This window comes from Neoarius graeffei, chromosome 13, assembly GCF_027579695.1.
Source record: "Neoarius graeffei isolate fNeoGra1 chromosome 13, fNeoGra1.pri, whole genome shotgun sequence".
NCBI lineage: Eukaryota > Metazoa > Chordata > Actinopteri > Siluriformes > Ariidae > Neoarius > Neoarius graeffei.
The window spans coordinates 4,689,294-4,710,563 of NC_083581.1; the positions used below are offsets into that span (position 1 = coordinate 4,689,294).

At 40.9% G+C, this 21,270-nt stretch overlaps 1 protein-coding gene across 1 annotated transcript; it reads right to left on the reverse strand.

Moving 5' to 3' along the window:
• Positions 1 to 728: 728 nt before the first annotated feature.
• zgc:114123 (uncharacterized protein LOC569174 homolog) lies at positions 729 to 20,351 on the reverse strand. The gene is made up of 16 exons (XM_060936709.1): positions 20,096 to 20,351; positions 17,706 to 17,737; positions 17,457 to 17,636; positions 15,866 to 15,991; positions 13,780 to 13,839; positions 13,522 to 13,686; positions 8,921 to 9,013; positions 8,560 to 8,698; positions 7,309 to 7,457; positions 7,175 to 7,226; positions 4,419 to 4,552; positions 4,241 to 4,345; positions 2,784 to 2,851; positions 2,664 to 2,691; positions 1,241 to 1,368; positions 729 to 936 (listed from the first exon to the last, which is right to left on the reverse strand). The coding sequence occupies exons 1-16, from the start codon at positions 20,349 to 20,351 to the stop codon at positions 765 to 767; spliced, it is 1,887 nt and encodes a 628-aa protein (XP_060792692.1). The 3' UTR covers positions 729 to 764.
• Positions 20,352 to 21,270: the final 919 nt, after the last annotated feature.

The window sequence follows — 21,270 nt, forward strand, 5'->3', positions numbered from 1 at the left end:
GGAAAACAATGCTTCTGGAAAAACAGGGTTAGTATAACTGAACACACATGTGAATCAAGATTGGTTAGGCTGTGGTCACACTACAGCTCGTGATGGGTTTGCAAATGCTTGGAAAAATTGGTCACACTGCCACCAGTCATGTGATATACAATGAATATTCTCCAAGCTTTGGGTGCGTCTCAGCCTTGCAAGTGGCCAAAAACGTTCTGAAAATTTAATTTGGTAGAGAGGTTTGTCAGCAAATTAGGCAGCGAATACTCAGATGGAATTGGGAATATTTTCCCCCCCAAGCTTGGGGAAGCATCACCAAACGCTTCATTTTCATCAATAACTCGTCACAAAGCATCATGAGCTGGAGTATGACTGTAGTCTTACATTTGATCGTTTTTTTACCAAAACATGAGCAAGAGAACAAGTCATGAAAAAGGATTTATTTCAATTCTGATATTTTAAAAGTGCTATAAAAAGGTTAAATACTCTGTACAACGAGGACACTTAACATGGAATGCCACCGTGCTTTAACAGACCAGAACAAGAAAAATAAAATGCAACAAGAGACACCGCCACAGTGACCGGTGGTTAAAGGAACAATGTTGAATAGGGCTTAAAAAGCACTAATGGATGTGGAAAGGGGGAAACAAAAATAAAAAACCCCCACAACAGCTAACAGACATAACGCAGTGTCCTGCGTTTGCAAAATTGTTAATTGACAAAGAAAAGACCAGAAGAACCAAAGCAGTGGAGAAGAAAAAGAAAGACATCCTTTATATCTCTTGAGGAGCTTTAATCATGGAAGGTGGTGCTGGCGAGTCACATGCCTCCAGAAGAAGTCTCTGACATCCAACACACAGGTCCTGATTATGCCAGTCTCTCATAGCCAGAATGTGAGGAGCAACAGAACCAGAGACGCGAGATGATGCCAGAACCAAAGGAACCCTAAACACCAAAAAAAGATTCACATTTTTATTCATCACTTGCTGGGGAGGGGAAAAAAAAAAAAAAGAAAGAAAAGCCACCCTCTGGTGTGGTTAAAGCCAAAAGTCAGATGTTTGCAAAGTCAACATTCCAAATTCATTTTGATCTTCACCAAGTCACCAGTTTATCAGGTACACAAACAGAAGCAATTCAATTCATCCATTAATGAGATTTAAAACTGGTGCATCCTCATAGGAAACCTCAAAAGACAAGGAAGTGCTGAAATTCTTGTTTGTAGCGTAAGGAAGATTTAGTACTGACTCACCAGGACGGATCCCAAGACCATCGCTCGTTCCAGAAGTGCGTCTGACTTTCCTCAGATTCTTTTTTCAACACGATCTTCTTAAAGAAGCTTATGGGAAGGTTGATGCACCATTTAAAGGGTAGACGTAGCTTTTGACGCAAAACAAGTTCCCATAAACGTCCAGCCAAAATCAGAGGATATACATTTACACAAGGGGGAAGAAAAAAAAAAAAAAAAAAAAGTTTATGCAAGTGTCATCTAGCAGCCAAGACGGCCATGGTGTCATTCAGTTCTTTAGGTTTGGACTGGAGCCATGAGGCTAACGTGGCCAATGAGAACTGAAGGTCCAGCTCAGTGAAAACCTTTTCCAGAAAACCATCAAGCTGTAGAAGTTACATTTCAGGTTGGATAACTTGATGTTAAATGCAATGGTTTGTTTTTGCACACTGAAGTTCAAAGTGGAACTTTATTACCATCCAGGGTCAAGATTCAGAAGGTGGAGCTCATTTATCCAAGATGGCCACCAGTGTCGGCGAAGTTCGGCAAGTTTTTTTTTTTTTTAATGTTTCGAGAAAATAGCAAGTCCCACTGTCTCATGAAGTACAAATTCCAAACTCAGAACTGGAAAAAGCAGAAGACATGCCCTTAACTTGGAACTCAAACTTCAGGACACCTTTGTCACGGGACATCAAATTAACATGGCTGCTCGTAGCATGAGTAGCACTTCTTACCTTTAAAGGAGTTCTACTGTAGATAATTAGCTTCAGAGCCTTCAACATACAGATAGTCACTTCTTAAATCTAGAATGCCGACTATAGTTCATTTCAAGAAGTAAACTCCAATTACATTTAGCTGGCTAGTTTGTTGCTAACAAATGAATATGGAAGCAGCCATGGTTCTTTCTCCACTGTCAAGTCCTGCAAGTTGAGAAAGTCCTAGAAGTTACTTCAGCAAGAGTGGTTTAGAACTGTTCAAGTCATGAATATTCAGCTATGAAGGTTTTTCTTCCTTAACGCCATACACTGTCATTTACAAAATGTAAAAATATCACATCCCATGGATAGTCTGCTAACCAAGTTAGCATAAACCCAAAACCTATTTACATCTCCAAGAATTTCTTGCAGGAGGAGTTAAAAGTTGCATTGCTCGAGTTGGGCACCACGTCTCACCCGACCTCCATGATTAAGAGTTGGTGCCAGTTCTACTGTTGCCAGTCAAGAAGTGGTGGAAGACCATGACCAAAGAGTCAAACTCCAGAAGAAAACTTCAACTAGAGAAATTGCAATTCATTACTTTACACTCTTTCATGCTAGCCACATCAGCCTCCAAAACTAAAGAAGCAAGTGGTAAACACCACACGTCTTGGCTGATTGAGTACATTTGGGGTAAAGTGAGAAATCATCCAAATTGTATACATTTTTTCATGCAAACCCAAAAAACCTACCTCTAAACAACACTCTGGACACACAACCCTGTCAACAAAACATAAGAGGAGAGATCATTAAAACCCCACCCAGTCTACCAGGACGTGTTGAAATCAGGCACAGGAACATCAAAATCATACCTACTACACAGAGAACAGAAGTTGTGCCAGGTGAAATACAGACTTCTTTTTGCACAACAAGAACAAATCTGTAGAGGAGGAAATAAATAAGTAAATAAAATGCATTTATTTGCAACACTGCTATTGCAAAACACATCACGTTCCATTGAGCACCTTCATGTCTCTTTTTCTAGAGAACGCAATCTGGAACTGGCCAAATATCTGCCATCGTTCAGCATTAAAACTTCCATCTTATCGAGATGGAGTGACAAAATTAAAATACCACCATTGAAAGTTTGATTGAAGGTATTCATGTTTCTCATATTTGCTCACGAACATGACCGCAGGGTCATTTTCATCTCCCCAGGTCTACATAGCGATGTTCACTTAATATGGGGAGCCCCAACATCAGGACCCCTCCCCCCAATCAGCATGGTGTTCCCAGAGCTGCGATTGGGCAGCCATTTTTACAAAGCATTTGATGACTTTTCTGGAAAAAAAAGTTTAGCTTTCTACAATGTTTCGAAGGTCGACACCAAGCCCAAAGTGCCCTCATTTCATAAACCCTGCATCAGGGAACAGAAGCAAATTTCCACAAACCAAGAAGTTGGATGCGTTGCTATTCCATGCCCTGGAGGAGTGCACAATGCAAATATTATTCAAGCAGCCCTCAAAGGATCCTCCCCAGGCATATTCTGAATACCTTTCCAAATAGTATTGTGTACTGAGCATTTAAAAATAATGCAAACGTTCAGAGTCGACTTTTATTTCCAGAGAGCTGGGAGTTACTTTTTAAGCTATGCAAAAATTCCATGAAAGCAATCAAAAATGCATCTCTGGAAATTGATTATTTATTTAAATGCCACATCACTCAAGGCCATTTCATGGTGAGAGCATTTCTAAACAAGGTACTATAGTTGCTTCATAAATAATTAAAACTGTGACAAATACCTAAATGAGATGCCCCAGATCCACATGATAATTCTAAAACTTTGTGGTCTGGAAATCATTAATGAGTAGTAATGTTTGACTTTCGTTTGTAGTCTGGCTAATTTCACAATTTAAAAGAAAAACACAAACAAAAAAGGCCATTGAGCCATTTAGGAGCGGAGAGAGTCGACTCGTATCAGTGAGCCAAATCAAATAATTCACTAAAGAGAGTCGGAATTCCCATCACCAACAGCCACGCTGGAAAAACGGGCCTGTGTGCTTGCGCGCGTTCACGAGTCGATATCACCAAAATCCACTTTCAGCATTTCCTGACATTGTGCAATTTATTAATGTAGTATGCTTGGATTTCTAAATCTTTACGCTTGAACATGTCCAGGAGCCAAACCTGAAATAAGAACGAGTCATTTGGAATAAGTGTAAACAAATCAGAACTTAAGTTGTGATTTTAATGTTCTCTGTAAGAAGTCCAAGCACTGACCATCTCTCTTCTGATCTGAAATCCTGACACCCACCCCGCCCTGACTCACCCGCCAGTTCCCGTACGCGTCGCATGACGACTTCCCCTCCTTCCTGTAGTGTTCTTTGATGACATCAGTGATCGTTGTGGGAACAGAAACTTTGTTCCTCAGTGCCTTCCAAAGACACATTCAAGATGAATACCGAGATGGTTTAAGACAGTACAGTGCATGCACATCCTTCACTTACAAGCTGGAAGACCTCCAGATTGCTGGGCAACGATCGTGCGCGCCGTTTTCCTCGGGAAAGCCTGCAGCCTTCAGACAGACTCAAGGGTGTGGAGGAGAGAGCAGGAGTGAAGCTCAGATTCCTCATAAATGAACCTGTGGAAGATCACACCAACACAGCCAAGTCCGAAGAGACACGCAAGCTTTGTTTGACAAATAGTGTTACGTTTAACGATGATACCGGTTTTCCACTCACAACCGACAAAATGGCCTCTCGTCCTGAAACTTCAACTCAACATGGCCGCTCGCACAGAACAGTACAAAGTTCTCCACTTGTACAGGAGTTTATAGCAGTATTGTCTTTAGTTCAGTTAACACAACTCTGACCATACTAATCACCATTTTGAGAAGGTAATCAACATTAGCAAGCTAGCTTGTTGCCAACACTACTTGTTCTTGTCTGCGGTTCTGCAATTTCAGCCCAAAATGTTGCTTTAAAAAAAAAAGTCACTACATTAGAACACAACTGACAAGAACGTCAGTGACGGCATAGCTCATGCTGGCCCCATCTATTCCAGAAGGAGCGATCTAAAGTGGACCACATCGCGCAATAAATATATATGCGATATCCACCCTAGGAATACTGACCTATTTGCCAAAAAGAATCCCAAAATGGCAAGGAACTGACTGAGAAGCAATGCGTGTTGAACTGCTCATTAAGGCCTAGTCCATAACTTCATTGATTGTAATGAAGCAAGTCTGGATAGAAGTTATATGCACCCTAAGCCCTACCTTCATGCCAGAAAGAATCAAACACCGTGAATTGAGCAAGAAGAGATCTTCATGAAATGTGGACGACACCAGACATCACATAAGCTCAACCACTGAGGCCTGTAAACATGCAGAGCTGTGCGCGCTCAGATAGAATAAGCAAAAAACACTCATGGAGGCATTCACATCCCCAGGTGGGAAATGAGAGCATTACAACTTAAGTTCGGAACAGACTCCCAAGGGAGTCAACAGAAAAGCCTTTGAGATCACAACACAAAAGGCAACTATTGCTGCGAGCCAAGAGAGCAGTATTGACCATGCTCCCAGTCAATCACAGCAACACTAGCCAATTATTGGCATCTGTGCACTCATGTATGTAGAAGAGGGCCGAGAGCGGTCAGGTTTCCTCAGTGTGTTGCCCTGCCTTGTAATGAAGACGTGTGTACAAGAGATTTCCCCAAATCAGAAAGAACCCTGTAAGGAACCCCTTCAAGAAGCAGTGTACATGACCAGAGAGACATGGACAAGGTTTAAAAATGCCTTTACATTTTTCTTCAATGAAACATCAAGGTGAAGGGAAAACACGAGCAACTGTGAGCTCCTGCTCACTTGCATATCCCCCCTGCCGCTCTCGCTTACATCAGAACATGAGCAATAGGACACTTATGAATGTTTACTTGAACAAATTATTAACCCTGAAACTAAGAGTAGTGTTCTCCCCAGGGATTTCAAATAGCATCTCGGTAAACTCATTTTGAAAAAGCATTTTGCTTCTTGAAATGGCTTCAAAATTCACTCTACAAGTTTCATAACTACATTCAGGTCAGTGGTGGAGGACTGAGTTGTCACAGATGACAAATCTCATTCTCCCAGTCATTTAGGGACTATGCCTGCGATGTCGGAGGAGTCAAATGCATGAAGCGCACATGCATTGGCAGTCAGTCAGTCAGTCAGTCATCGCAGATGAAGTGATGGTGTGGGGGTGATCGGTTGAGGGGCAGCAGCAGCACGAGGCCTTCGCAGGCGTTTCTCCATCAGCCTGGTAGTCTGCTTTTCTTCAAAGGTTTTGCAGCCATCTTGGCAGATCTTATGCCACTGGGCACGGTCTTGGGCCTTCTTCTCCCAAGACAAAGGATCGATGTTGTAAGCCTTCAGGACATCTTTATAGCACTTGCTTGCTCGATGTGCAACAGACCTGAAAACAGTATACACTGTATAGAACCCCAAGATGAAGCTCAGTACCAAGTGGCTATGGTTTGTGGTTGCTGAGTAAAGGGGAAAAAAAAACAAAAACACTATTTCGAACAGATAGACAGGAGGTAAACCAGTATACCCCCCCCCCCCAGAACAGGAGTACAATAAACTCATAAGCTCTTAATATATCTCATGTTATTGGGTGATGCTATGCTAAAAGCGAACATGCATGAACAGCTTGACAATGAAATCACTAGTGATGAGAAGCGCATTATATCTCAAGGAATCATTAAAAACATGGGACCCAAAAAGACAGCCCACCAGATTGGCAAGTTCATTCATGATTTCCATCCCCCCCCCAATCAGGTTGATAAACACTGATCCCAGTAGAGTATTAACACCACAAGTTATAACCTTTTCATTAACCCCCCCCAACTAAACTCACAGTTCTGTTATCAGTCCTTTTGTGCAATTTGTACTTTGTTCAAACATGTGCTGAAGTATATAGATGCCAGAAAGAACATTGAGCTGTTTTTAAATCATTGAAAGGGGTGGGGCTTAACCCAGCTACCTCTGAATGTTCACTATGCTTCCATGGTTAGGTCCAACAAATCCCAATAATCCAGGTTGTTTTCATGATTAGTCATAAAATGGCAGTTTGATTTGAAGATTGTGTTTGAAATACAATAAGCCCAGTTATTCTGTATCCAGGTCTTTTGTTAGAACTCATTGACTTCCATCACTAACAGCCCCACCCACTTTAAATGCTAAAGGAAATTTGAAGTTGATCCAAAATTGAACTGCGTGCTTTACCTGTATAACCATCCTCTTGCGGAGATGAAGAGCCATCTTTACATGTCATTTCCTAATTAAAACAAAATCCACAGGGTTACAGCAATGGTAAGAAATTAGAAATAAGTAAATAAAAAGCTGTGTTCTGCTCTTACTCTGCATGGTGCCCCCTCCTGGCCAGAGCTGTGAGCTGCATCCAGAAAGGAGAACGAGTCTTCCTTTGAATCTTCAGAGAAGGACATCAGGGATTTCGCAGGTGATGCACCGTCATCCACCAAGAGAGACGGAGATGTGATTACAGTTTCTACAGATCCAGTTGGTGGGGGAAGAAACGAAACCACACTTATTTCTCATTTAAGAACTCTTCAGGTCTTGTGAATGTTCAAAAAAATATTTGAACACCCCAAAAGCAACAGGATGCATTACATTTCCAACAAGATGGCACGTTTGAGATCAGTCTCAAGACTGCTTTTTGAAGGTCTCAGTCTCAAAGTCAACCACATTTTCACTCCGCCTTCTCAACCTTAGACAGAGGACTCGGGATTTTATTTCAAGATCGGTCAAGACCACAACTGTGATGATTGCCTGTGTATTGTCAGATTCATTTATTAACATGTACTGTGATCAGCTGTAAAACTTCCGGCTTCAAATGCAACCACTAACATGGCTCACTGCTAGTTTGAAATTGTGAGCCCATCACCCCTACCCCACTTTATACACACTGGCCTAGTCTTGACTCCATCTCAACTTGGCCCCAACCCCTCTCAACACACTCCGGTCTCAGTCGTGACCTGGTCTCGGTTTAAGTCGTCTTGACAACACTCTGACATCAATTAAAAGACACCCCAACTTATTCTGTAATCAAGATCCTGCATAAATTACCCATAATGCATTGCATTCTAACTATTCAATATACCTTTCAAAGGAACACCAGGATGGTCAACAAAAGGAGTTTTTACTGGAGCCAATAATTTACGTTATTAGACACTACGCTCAACTCCGAGGCGGAAAGGAATAGTTCTGAATTACAACATTTTTAGACATCCATGCATTTGAGATACAAAGAGTGTGAGACATGGATGGACTCCATTTTAAATCAAACTGATGAGGTATGTCCTTCACCTCAAAACAAACCGTGAACTCTAGCCAGTGTCAGATTTAACAAGTGAACCTTCATGTTGATTGATCTAAAGCTAACACTTTAGAAATACAGCATAATTTTACAAAATGCTACCAAGTTCACTGTTCCTGCTCAAAGCAGCCATGTTAATTTGAGGTCACTTGCTGAAAAGACCATCTTAAATTTCTACTAGGAATTCCAAGTTGAGATTTTCCTAGTCGGAGGTTAGAGTGTTATGAATTTCAGGTCAAAATGCAGCACAAGACAAAACACCAAACAGCTGGACCTTTGCATGGCCGTCTCCTTTGACTCGAGGACAGGAGCTTCCCTGGATCAGTGGAGCGGATTTCCTGCATCAGCTGTTCATGTAGACTGACCTCGGGTTGCAGGTTCTGGACTCTCGGTTTAAGTTCTCTCTCAGAGACCTGCGAACCAAGAGCAAATCAAATCTCTTCCAACAGATGGAGGTCCATCCAGAATAAACAGAGCTCTAAACACAGACTCTGTACCCATGAACAGAAGGTTGGAAGTTCAAAATTCCAGAACTGCCAATTAATTCGTGTCTTCTGGATAAAATAGGAACTTATTACTACAAGATGAGCTCTAAAAAAAAAAAAATGACAAAAAGAAAAAAAAAAAAAACTGACCGGGCGCAGTTTCTTACGTCCTGATTGTAGAACCTCCATCATGAGCGCTTTATGAGGGTCAGCTTCTTGCTCTCTATACCCGTTCTCCAACACCTGTACATAAGATACTAATTAAAATAAGTTTTATAATGTACAAAGTGATAAAACAATTTAAGTTCATATGACCAATGCAATAGGCTACCATGAACAAAACGCAAATCTCGGCAATTTTAAGTGCCCTCATAAGTAAAAATCATATTTCATTGATTTTAGGAGAAGGCATATGGGTAGTGATGCAAAAGGGAAAGTAGATCAGATTGTAGATTTTAAAGCAAGACAATGCTCACACAAAAATACCCACCCTAAAAAGTGGCAGAAAAGTAATTTTCTGCCAAATTTGTGAACTGTGTTAAGGGCTGGTCTTAAAGGAACCTTAGATTTAGTAGTGTAAAAATCCCTTTTCTGAACTTTTTAAAGTCATTAAATATGCCAGTAGCTTTATGACTCTTTATTAGCATTCTTAAGTGATTGAGACCAAGTGACATCTTAATCCAAGAAATCATTGGGGGGGGGGGGGGGGTAGTTATAATACAACTATACTCCTCACATTTTTCCTATTGGTCCTAAGGAATCGAACCAGCAGCCTTGGGCTCAAAGGGTCACTTTGCCAACCTTCAGACCCAGGTTAAAAAGATTAATTCACAGCTTTAATAAAATGTTCCCAGGAGGACTTTCAAGTTTAGAAGGTAATTCACTTAAAATTACTCGAGCTGGGACAACACCAAAACCTCTAGCAATCAGTGACGTTACAAACATGTAGCAGGTGCCTGTAAAAATGAGTGCCTTGCTCAAAGGCACTTCAGCCCTTCCTGGTGTTCCAGGGATTCAAACCAATGACCTTTTGGTCTTCTGAACTGTAGGTGCTGCTAAGGGCAACTGGACTTGATTGAGGTCCTTCATGTTTCACCCTTCATCCAAAAGGCTTCTTCAGCTTTGAGACTAGTGGGGAGTTCCAGGTATTTATCCTCCAGTGGATCAAAAGCAACCCTAAGGAGTGTCACTGAAGTCACATGGGTTGTTGACCCTGTCATACTGTAGGTTGTTGGGGTCACTAGGGGCCAGGTGTGAATGGTGTTAGCAGACTAGAGGGTCATTAGCTTTCCCTGCCATCATGCGAGTCATTGAAGTCAGCCTAGTCTTGGTATGGATGTGTATTCAGTTTTCTGGGAAGTGTGCCAAAGATTGCATCATAGGTGGCTGAGAAGTGGTGTCCCAGACCACCTCCTCTGCTCAGTGATGGTTGTTCCAGGTTGACAAAGATGGCTTCTTTTACCCTTTCAAATGACCAATCTTCTCTGGCTAGAATATGTACGTTGCAATCCTGAAGTGAATGGCGGCACAGTGGTGTAGTGATTAGCAGTCACCTCACAGCAAGAAGGTCCTGGGTTTGAGCCCAGCAGTCAACAAGGACCTGTGTGGAGTTTGCATGGGTTTCCTCCAGGTGCTCTGGTCCCCCCACAGTCCATAGACATGCAGTTTAGGCAAATTAGTGGCTCCAAATTGACCGTAGGTGTGAATGGTTGTCTGTCGTCTCCATGTGTCAGCCCTGCAATGACCTGGCGACTTGTCCAAGGTGTACCCCACCTCTCGCCTATAGTCAGCTGGGATAGGCTCCAGCTTGCCTGCAACCCTGTACAGGATAAGCAGCTACAGATAATGGATGGACAGTCCTGAAACAAGTGTCCCTTGTTATTGAGATGAAGATAGATTGCAGAGCCCTGGCCTGAGGAACTGGCTCTCCTGTGTTGAGCCTGTGCAGACTCTTGATGCTGCAAACACCATTCACATCGGACCTCCAGGATGACAGAGGGTCAACAACCCATGTGACCTCAACAAGTCTCCTTAGGGTTGCTTTTGATCCACTAGAGGATAAATACCTGGAACTCCACACTGCAAAAAACTGAATTTGAGGAGAAAATTCCTTAATTATCTTGCTGCATGGACAGAATTTTACTTCTTAAGCCAATCTGCCCATGCAGCAAGATAATTAAGGAATTTTCTCCCCAAATTCAGTTTTTTGCAATGCACTAGTCAGACAGAACTGAAGAAGCCTTTCAAATGAGAGGCAAAACGTCTTCAAGGATTTCAAACAAGTCCGGTTGCCTTCTTTAGCACCTACAGTTTACAAGGACCTGGGTAACTAAAGCTTCAGACATTTTGGTCCTCTGCTTCTCTACCCATTAGGCCATGGCTTCCAAGCTTGTATTGAACACAAGCAGTTGATACCGACCCTCATCTCATAGGAATACGTTACTTCTTTAAAACCTACTACACCAAGTTTTTTTAAATGTTAGATTAATATTGTATTTTGAACCCTTTTCTTGTATTTTTGCACCAAAACAAACATTTATCCCCAAAATGCACAATTGCCACTTTGCCTCATTATTTATGATGTTTACTGTACGTAGATGGCTCCATGTTCAACTAGCCAAATGCCTACTTGGATTACTATCGATAGTTATTTATACACCTTATTTTGCAATCTCTATAAATGCCCCATAGGGAGCCGGAAACCATTCCAACGCTCTATACAGTGGTGCTTGAAAGTTTGTGAACCCTTTAGAATTTTCCATTTCTGCATAAATGACCCCCCAAAAAAAAAAAATAAAAAGATTTTCACACAAGTCCTAAAAGTAGATAAAGAGAGCCCAGTTAAACAAGTGAGACAGAAGCATTATACTTGGTCAGTTATTTATTGAGGAAAGTGATGCAATATTACATATCTGTGTGGCAAAAGGATGTGAACCTCTAGGATTAGCAGTTAATTTGAAGGTGAAATTAGTCAGGTGTTTTCAATCAATGGGATGACAATCAGGTGTGAGTGGGCACCCTGTTTTATTTAAAGAATAGGGATCTATTGAAGTCTGATCTTCACAACACATGTTTGTGGAAATGTATCATGGCACAAAGGAGATTTCTGAGGACCTCAGAAAAAGCATTGTTGATGCTCATCAGGCTGGAAAAGGTTATAAAACCATCTCTAAAGAGTTTGGACTCAGCAATCCACAGTCAGACAGATTGTGTACAAATGGAGGAAATTCAAGACCATCGTTACCCTCCCCAGGAGTGGTCGACCAACAAAGATCACTCCAAGAGCAAGGCATGTAATAGTCGGCGACGTCACAAAGGACCCCAGGGTAACTTCTAAGCAACTGAAGGCCTCTCTCACATTGGCTAATGTTAATGTTCATAAGTCAACCATCAGGAGAACACTGAACAACAATGGTGTGCATGGCAGGGCTGCAAGGAGAAAACCACTGCTCTCCAAAAAGAACATTGCTGCTCGTCTGCAGTTTGCTAAAGATCACGTGGACAAGCCAGAAGGCTATTGGAAAAATGTTTTGTGGACAGATGAGACCAAAATAGAACTTTTTGGTTTAAACGAGAAGTGTTATGTTTGGAGAAAGGAAGACACTGCATTCCAGCATAAGAACCTTATCCCATCTGTGAAACATGGTGGTGGTAGTATCATGGTTTGGGCCTGTTTTGCTGCATCTGGGCCAGGACGGCTTGCCATCATTGATGGAACAATGAATTCTGAATTCTAACAATGAATTCTGAATTCTACCAGTGAATTCTAAAGGAAAATGTCAGGACATCTGTCCATGAACTGAATCTCAAGAGAAGGTGGGTCATGCAGCAAGACAACGACCCTAAGCACACAAGTCGTTCTTCCAAAGAATGGTTAAAGAAGAATAAAGTGAATGTTTTGGAATGGCCGAGTCAAAGTCCTGACCTTAATCCAATGGAAATGTTGTGGAAGGACCTGAAGCGAGCAGTTCATGTGAGGAAACCCACCAACATCCCAGAGTTGAAGCTGTTCTGTACGGAGGAACGGGCTAAAATTCCTCCAAGCCGGTGTGCAGGACTGATCAACAGTTACCGCAAACGTTTAGTTGCAGTTATTGCTGCACAAGGGGGGGTCACACCAGATACTGAAAGCAAAGGTTCACATACTTTTGCCACACATATGTAACATTAGATCATTTCTCAATAATTAAGTGACGAAGTATAATATTTTTGTCCCATGTGTTTAACTGGGTTCTCTTTATCTACTTTTAGGATGTGTGAGAAAGTCTGATGTTTTAGGCCATATTTATGCTGAAATATAGACAACTCTAAAGGGTTCACAAACTTTCAAGCACCACTGTACTTGTACACAGATGTAAAGCTCTCTTGAATTGGTTATTAAATGCTCAAAAAACCTTATTGTAAATATAAAGTACAAATAAAACTAACACCACCTAACTGAAAGTAAAGACTTAGTTTTATGTAAAACACTTCCAGGTGCAAAAATAAGTCTCTCTTCCAAATCCAATTAGTCTTTATCCATTTGCTAGCGGATCCGATATCAGACACCTTTTCACAGATATCTGATCCAACTGGATACTGATAACAGATCAGCATCCTGTCTCTTAAGGGACAGAATTATGCTTATTAAAAGAACAATGATGGTTATCTCCTGCATTTCTAAAGTAATATTCATCCCTCCATCGTCTCAGATCATCAGCTGCATCTTACAAGAAGCAAAAAAAAAAAAAACTGAAGTGCTGCAAGGTGACCTTCACTTTGCGCAGTGTGCAGCGTCTGAGCTGGATGTCCTGCAGGAGCTGATTAAAAGGAGACATTTTGACTGGCAGAGGGACGCCAGGGTTCAGTTGGTCCCTGGGAGAGCGCAGGACCACACCTCTCCTCAACTCATCCATCAGGTGCTTCCACGTGAACTCCTGCAGGACATTTATACAGTGCAGTGAAGTAAAGTGCGACTATCACGAAAGGAAGAAAGAGTCAAAGCATGATCTGACTACATCTTTCCTCACCCAGTTCATAGTCATATTCGGTACCAGATTCTTCGATTCCATGATCAGTTTCTGCAGACTCTGTTGGAGAAACCAAGATACTTTATTCATCCCTAAGTGGGGAAATTTACATGTTTCAGCAGACCACAAATAAAAGTCAGGAATAAACTAACAAAAAGTGCAATAAAAAGTATAAAACAAATCATATTTAAAAAAAAAAAAAAAAAAAAAAAAAAAAAAAAAAGCTTCTACTTCTAGACACAGCATTTTAGCAGTGTACAGCTCCTTATACAGGCCAATATCAAATATATAAAGCACCCAGGTGTTGAGTGTTGTGCTGTTTATCGGAAAAACGAGACGGTCAATGACGATATAACTCACTCTGGCCCTGTCTAGTCCAGAAGGCGTGATCTAAAGTGGACCACCTTGCACAATAAATGTTGCAAGCTATATATTAGAAAATGATATCCACCCTAGGAATACGGACCCATTTACCAGAAAGAACCCAAAATGGCGAGGAATTGACCAGGAAGCGATTTTTGTTGAACTGCTCATTAAAGCTTAGTCCATAACTTCATTAATAATTGTAATTAAGCAAATCTGGGTAGAAGTAGTTATATGCACCCTAGGTACCCCCTCATGCCAGAAAAATCAAATTCAGTAAAAGAAATGAGGGAGAAAGCATGATTTTCATGAAATGTGGAGGCCGCCAGATGGACGAAACATATGATGGCATAAAATCACCACCTGTCGGCCAGATGAGCAAATAATCAACAGGTTCGACGCTGGCGTGGCACCATGACATGGAGTCATTTCCCGAAATCATTTTATACCACTGCAATGTTACCTCTGATTACATCTGCATTTACTAAACAGCTTTTTCTCCATTTATATTTAACTTGTTACCTTCTGTTATCCCTTATGCTATAGCAGCTACAACTTTTTTTAATTAAAAAAAAAAGCCCACACAAGGCCGAGTCATCTATATCCCCCACCCTATATAGCAGATTTCAATATACTAGGAGTCACATTTTTCAAGTTCTGCTCCAGGAAACCAACCCAACCTCTTTACACTGACCTCAGCAGCCCATGGTATAAACCCACCAAACCTTTGGTCCAGGTGAGCTAAAAATTAAAACCTCATTTATTAGTATCAAAAAGGCACATATACATTACTCACTCAATCAACACATATACCAACTTTCAAGACCATACCACTCAGTTCATCTCATTATCTCTAGCCGCTTTATCCTTCTACAGGGTCGCAGGCAAGCTGGAGCCTATCCCAGCTGACTATGGGCGAAAGGCGGGGTATACCCTGGACAAGTCGCCAGGTCATCACAGGGCTGACACAGACAACCATTCACACCTACGGTCAATTTAGAGTCACCAGTTAACCTAACCTGCATGTCTTTGGACTGTGGGGGAAACCGGAGCACCCGGAGGAAACCCACGCGGACACGGGGAGAACATGCAAACTCCGCACAGAAAGGCCCTCGCCAGCCCCGGGGCTCGAACCCAGGACCTTCTTGCTGTGAGGCGACAGTGCTAACCACTACACCACTGTGCCGCCCCAGTTCTCAAGTTCTGCTCCAGAAACAAAACCTACCCCCAAGACTAACCCGACACCCCAAGTCTGAACTTGTTTCCATAGAAACATTAAAAAAAAAAAATCGAAGTCTCAAATTTTAGTATGAAAAGGCACATCTACACCACATTGTTAACACGTATACCAAGTTTCAAATCCCTATCATGGATAGTTTTGGATACATGCTCCAGAAACCAACTTTGCTCTTAGAAACTAAGTCAAAGTCTATTTCTGTAAAAATATTTGAAAGATACTTTTGAAAAAGACCAAAAAGGCATCAGTTCACATGTTGCTTGATATGTACACAAAGCTTCATGAAGATACCTTCAGTAGTTTTAAAGATATGGCCCGGAAACGAGACCAGATGGAACCCGTTTCTATCTCCCCTGCCAAGCTTTGTTTGGCCAGGGGGTTTAACCCCCCCCAAGGCCAAGACATTCCAGCATGTCTCCTGTGTTAGATTTGGTTCATAATCTCCAAAAACTTCATTCCAAGAACATGACTTATGGTGTTTCTCACCTCCTGGGTTCGCTGGATGATCTGCAGATAACTGCAAAGCTCGACGGTGTGAGAGTAAAGCGTAGCACACACACTCCTGTAATGCTGAGCTGCTTGACTCGGGTTATAAAGACGCTCTTCACAAACCTGCATGAGAACCAAGAGTTTAACGAAATGTTACTGTACATGTAACTCCATGGCAAACTTACTGTACCATTAGAGCTGGGACTTGAGCTCAGCCAAAGTTTAGCCAGACCCCCCCCCAAAAAAAGGGTGCAACAGGGCAAAGGATTTAGTAAGGGATTAGCGGCAGGCTGCCAGGTCTCCCTGTTGTGTGTAGCTGTCAATGTTTATTTTAAAAGTAACTCCGTAAATTACACAGGAAATTAATATTTATGTCCGAGTGAAAAATACTGTGGAAGAGCCCAGAGACAGAAATCTTAGTTTCTTGGTTGTTAGCCTGTAGCTCTCGATAGATAGCACTGGCTTGACTGCTTTATTAGCATTCGCTAACACTACACCAGCTGGAAGGTGACATGACTGCTGTGCAGAGTTGTGGTTAAGCTCATGTTGGCCTTCAAGAAGGCCAAGAGCGATAAATTTTTGGTCCCACCCACTACAAATCAATCTGATTGGTTAATTAATCTCACTTCCTACTTAAACATACACTACCATGGTCTTCTGTCCCAGCAACGAAGTCCTAACCAATGAGTGAGCAGCTCAAAACTCTTCTCAGCCTCAAGACAAAAACAAATCTCATTGGTTGGATAACTATTTTAAATGTCTTCAGGACAGTAATTTCTGTCCTTTCATTTCTGAAGCAAAATTGATAGCAAATGAGGCCAAATTAAAATAATGAAATTATGAAAAACTAAAATACATTTGAAATGCTGATATGTTCGAGCTTCGCTAAAGGCCATGACGGTTTCCCTCTGATGTAACGGCACTGGACTAAGAAATATCACAACTAAAGAAACATCTAGAGACAGGAAGTGTGCACAAGGGATTAACACAAATACCACACTCCAAGTCATGATGTTTGAGGAAAATGATCAATGACTGCATGGTGTGACGAAGCTGTGTTCCTCTTACCATCTTAAAAAGCTTCATTCCTCTTACTCTACAGCAATTTGTCTACAATTAAGTCAAAATTCGTACTGTAATGAAGCAATATGCCTTTGTCCATTTGCCGTTACATCCAATACCCATGAAAGTAGTTAGTTTCTGTTCTCACTTGTGTTAAACACCGACACTGGAGACTTCTTCCAATCAATTAATTACAGGAAACTTAACCATATTTAAAAATGCGCGATCCTTAGTTTTGTGGCGTCTGCATTATGAGTCGCTGTGAATGAACATTACTATAAAAATAGAAGCCATAAGATTAATAGAAACCCATGATTTGTAGCTGAACTACTTCTGACCAGTCAGAATTGAGAACTCAACACTGGGGTTGAAAAGTGAATTAGTCAAGGAGAGAGAGGAAAAGGGGGGAAAAAAAAAATTTCTAGAACAGCACAGAACCTGGTCATGATCTGATCAACTTCCAACAGCCACCAAACTCCAGAAAAGGAAGGAGGATTTAAAAAAAAAAAAAAAAAATGATTTGTACCTGCAGGACCTCAGAGATGGTGCTTATGGGTTGGAGACGGTGTTCAGCACCCAGTCTGATGTCCACCTCGGTCATCTGATCCACCAGCAGCTCCAGCGTCTCGTCCAGCTCTCGCTCTACATCTGCTCCGAGGCCCCAGTCCAGGCACGAGTACATCAGACGACCCACGTAGTCTACCATCTGATCAAACGCACACTGCTCAACATCAGACAGGAAGCGAATATTCATGAGATGAAACCTGATGCTTACCTGAGCCTCGGTCTCGATTACAAACTGGGTTTCTTTTCTCCGACCAGAACACATCATGAAATGGAAAAGCAGAGAGAGGGACAAATATTTACCACAATAAATCAACCTGAGTATCATCAGCATACACAACACTTCAGCAGATTAAACTTCCCAGAGAGGAGCAAAAAATAATACAAATAAATTTTAAAAAAAGCTTTCACATACACGAGTTGAAAAATAGTTTAAATCAAAGCCTTAAACTTGATGGATTTACGTTACCTTTAAGACCAGCCCTGAAATTTAAAAAGTCCCTTTACTGAAACTTTTAAGTTCTCGAAATATACTCACAACTTTAAGACCCTTTATTGGTCTTCTTAAAAAGTAGCAGGGACCAAGTGACACCTTAAACGTTATTTTTAACAGCATTTCGTTATATGAAGAAAGTGGTCACGGAAAGTCACGTCAAAAAAAGTTATACTACAAGTAAAAACACTCAAATTTAGCATTTCGGAAACTCTACCAATCTCAAAGCTGTTAATTTGTCTTGTGATGAGGAAAAAGATAGAGGATTAAAAGTCAACTGGTAGATTTTAACATTCTGTAATAAAAGCTATAAAAACACCAACACGCAACGTCATATTTAACATCTTTAGTCTATATTAGCTATTTAATGACTAATTTTTCTTGTAAAAAGTTGTACAGAGACTCTCACCTTAAAATCTTTTACAGCCAAAAAAAAGTCATGGTATATCCTGAATATACCATGAACGGACATGACAGTTTCAAGCTGTACAGCTGACTTGACTCACAGCTGTGAGTGTGTAGATCTACGTGATCATCATGATCATGCCTAGCGAGGCAGGTGATGGCATGGTATGCTGCACACATGCAGGTCCAAGGTCACGCCGACGTAAACAAACATGACTGCCTCCAGTGAGTTTATACCAAGATTCAGTCTTAACACCTAGTTTGGAAATTTTTGATGAGGGATAAACAATTTGATAAAGCTGCACCCTTCAGAAAATAGTACTATGCCAGTCACCTCAGAGAATCCATAATTTCAGCCAGAGCCTCTTGGTGCATGGTATATTTGATTAATTTCTGCAACAACGCAAGTCAGAACAAGAACCGGCTTGTTCCCAGAAAGCAACGTTAAATAGAACTACGGCTATCGTCAGGAGTTTATATTCACTTGTCATGGACATGAACGTCATGGCAATATTGGGCTTTCAACATTGGTACATCTTTAATGGGGGGGAATTTGGTGCAGTTTAGGTTTTCTGAATGTAACATGGGATCAAACTATACATACAGCCACCAAATATTTGGATAAAAGTCCTTCAGCAAGTTCCACAATGACCAGACTTTGGCTTTTGGTGACCAACAGGTTTCGGTCAGAATTCTGGTTGGATAGTTACCCATTCTTCTTGGCAGGATTGCTCAGGTTCAATTAAAAAAAAAAAAAAAAAAAAAAAAAAAAAAAAGTACATTTTTCCTGGAATACACTCCAATCCAATCAGGTTGAGATGAGGACCTATTTTAAGCTTAATGTTCACCTGCTTCATCCTCCACAACCAGCTCTGATGCATGTTCGGGTCATTGTCCTATTGGAACACCCAGTCGAGTCCAAATGTCAACCATCTAGTTGATTAATTTAAGGTTGTCCTGAAGAATTCTGACGTCACCCTCCATTACTCCATCCCCTTTGTTTAACAGTTCCTACAGTATTCTTGAGCTTGAAGGCTTCATCTTGACTCCTCCAAACAAACATACTGCTGGTCATCAAGGCCAAACAACTCCATCTTTGTCTCATTAATCATAAAACTTTTCTCCAGAAGGCTTCTTCTTGGTCCACGTGGTCAGCTGTAAAGATGCAGATTTTGGAGCAGGGGCTTCTTTCTTGGACAGCAGCCTTTCACTCCAATGCTTTGTAAAAGTAGCTTGACTAGACAGGGACACTGGTGTCCCAGGAGCTTGAAGTTCATGGTCAGCCTGTGCCTTAGTGGTTCCTGACCATCTGAACCAATTTTCTTTCAGCTGAGGATGACAGTTTGGGTCTCCTGCCAGCAAAGTTGATTGATAAAATAGCTACACCTCATAACTTCTACTTGTCAAACCTTTATGTTGGCACAGACAACAGGAAGTCAAGAGCCTTGGCTTTAGCAAATTAAGACATGTCCATGATGAGTGGATGTAAACTTCTGACCTTCACTGGATAAACAGTATGACATGCTGTTTAATAAATAAAAATCACCTAGTTTTTGGGAACTTTGAGATAGAAGATGAAGTCACTGTTGCCATCATACCCCCCCCCATTCTTAATTATTTTTCAATGTTTCCTGCTCATAAAACCTTGTCCATGTTGCATATACCAATTTTCTAGAAAGAACATGGTAACCTGGAACTCTTACCCACTTTGCCTTGCTCCATTCTCAGATAGACATTACCATCCAGGGAAATAAAAATCCCTTCCAATCCTGGGAGCCTTAAACTTTTCCACGAGCCATAATTCTGACCATCAACCAGACTGAAGTTCCTCTCGAGCATCGAGCAGAGCTGATAGCAGAGCGCCCAGGCCTGCTCCTCACACACCGGCTGGTTGTGGACAGAGAGGATGCTCCTCAGAGACAGCTGACAGCAGCTTGGTGGAAACACAGCCTGCTCCATCATCACCTCCAATTCATGAATAATCACCAATCATCTTCATCTCAGACCAGTACAGAAACCATGGGTTAATCCCGACTGAACCACAGACTACGCAGCTCTTCCTCAAGCTGAATTATAAGATAAAGAGTCTTTCTACTTCTCTCCTCTCACCCTCTCTTTAATCACCTGACTCTTAATTAGTTAATGAGGTGCCTCAGGTGTGTCAGAGCTACATGGATGGCCTGAGACCTTAGAAACAGCTATTGTAGGACCACTAAAAGGACTCTTTTATTTAAATTGAAACATTTGCACTTTCTAGATTTATTTTTATATCAACAAAATCAAAATCTCAATAGTAAGGAATAAAGAATTATGTGGTGGTGTGATGGAGTGGTGTTAGTGTTCGCACAACACGCTGATTATTCTCCTGTAACAGCATGCTTTATAGTGTTTTATTCCACTTACACTACAGCAGTTTGAAATTTATTAATGAGCACGTTTTAAACCGTTTATAGTTACGTTTAATGTTGTGACACGAGTTAATTTGTAATATTTGAAATTGGACGAAGCTTGAAAATTAGACAAAGAAAAATTAAAGAAAATTAGACAAAAAAATAAAAAAAATTAGACAAAGTAAAAATTAGACAAAAAATTCAACAAAGAAAATTCTACAAAAATTAGACAAAATAAATTAGACAAAGAAAAAAATTTGAAAAAAAGAAAATTAGACAATGAAAATTAAACAAAGTAAATTAGACAAAAATTAGACAAAAAATTTAGACAAAGAAAAAAAAAGTAAGTTAGACAAAAATTAGACAATGACAATTAGATAAAGAAAAAAATAGACAAAAAATTAGACAAAGAAAAAATCAGACAAAAAAAACAATGAGAATTAGATAAAGAAAAAATTTGACAAAGAAAATTAGACAAAGCTTGAAAA

Bases quoted from the DNA above. Each gene is read 5' to 3' on its own strand.
- zgc:114123 (XM_060936709.1), bottom strand. From the start codon at position 20,351: ATGGAGCAGGCTGTGTTTCCACCAAGCTGCTGTCAGCTGTCTCTGAGG. The intron at 17,738-20,095 runs GTAAGAGTTCCA...GTCGGAGAAAAG, and splicing joins AATGGAGCAAGGCAAAGTGG to AAACCCAGTTTGTAATCGAG. The intron at 8,699-8,920 runs GTCAGTTTTTTT...CTTGGTTCGCAG, and splicing joins GACGTAAGAAACTGCGCCCG to GTCTCTGAGAGAGAACTTAA.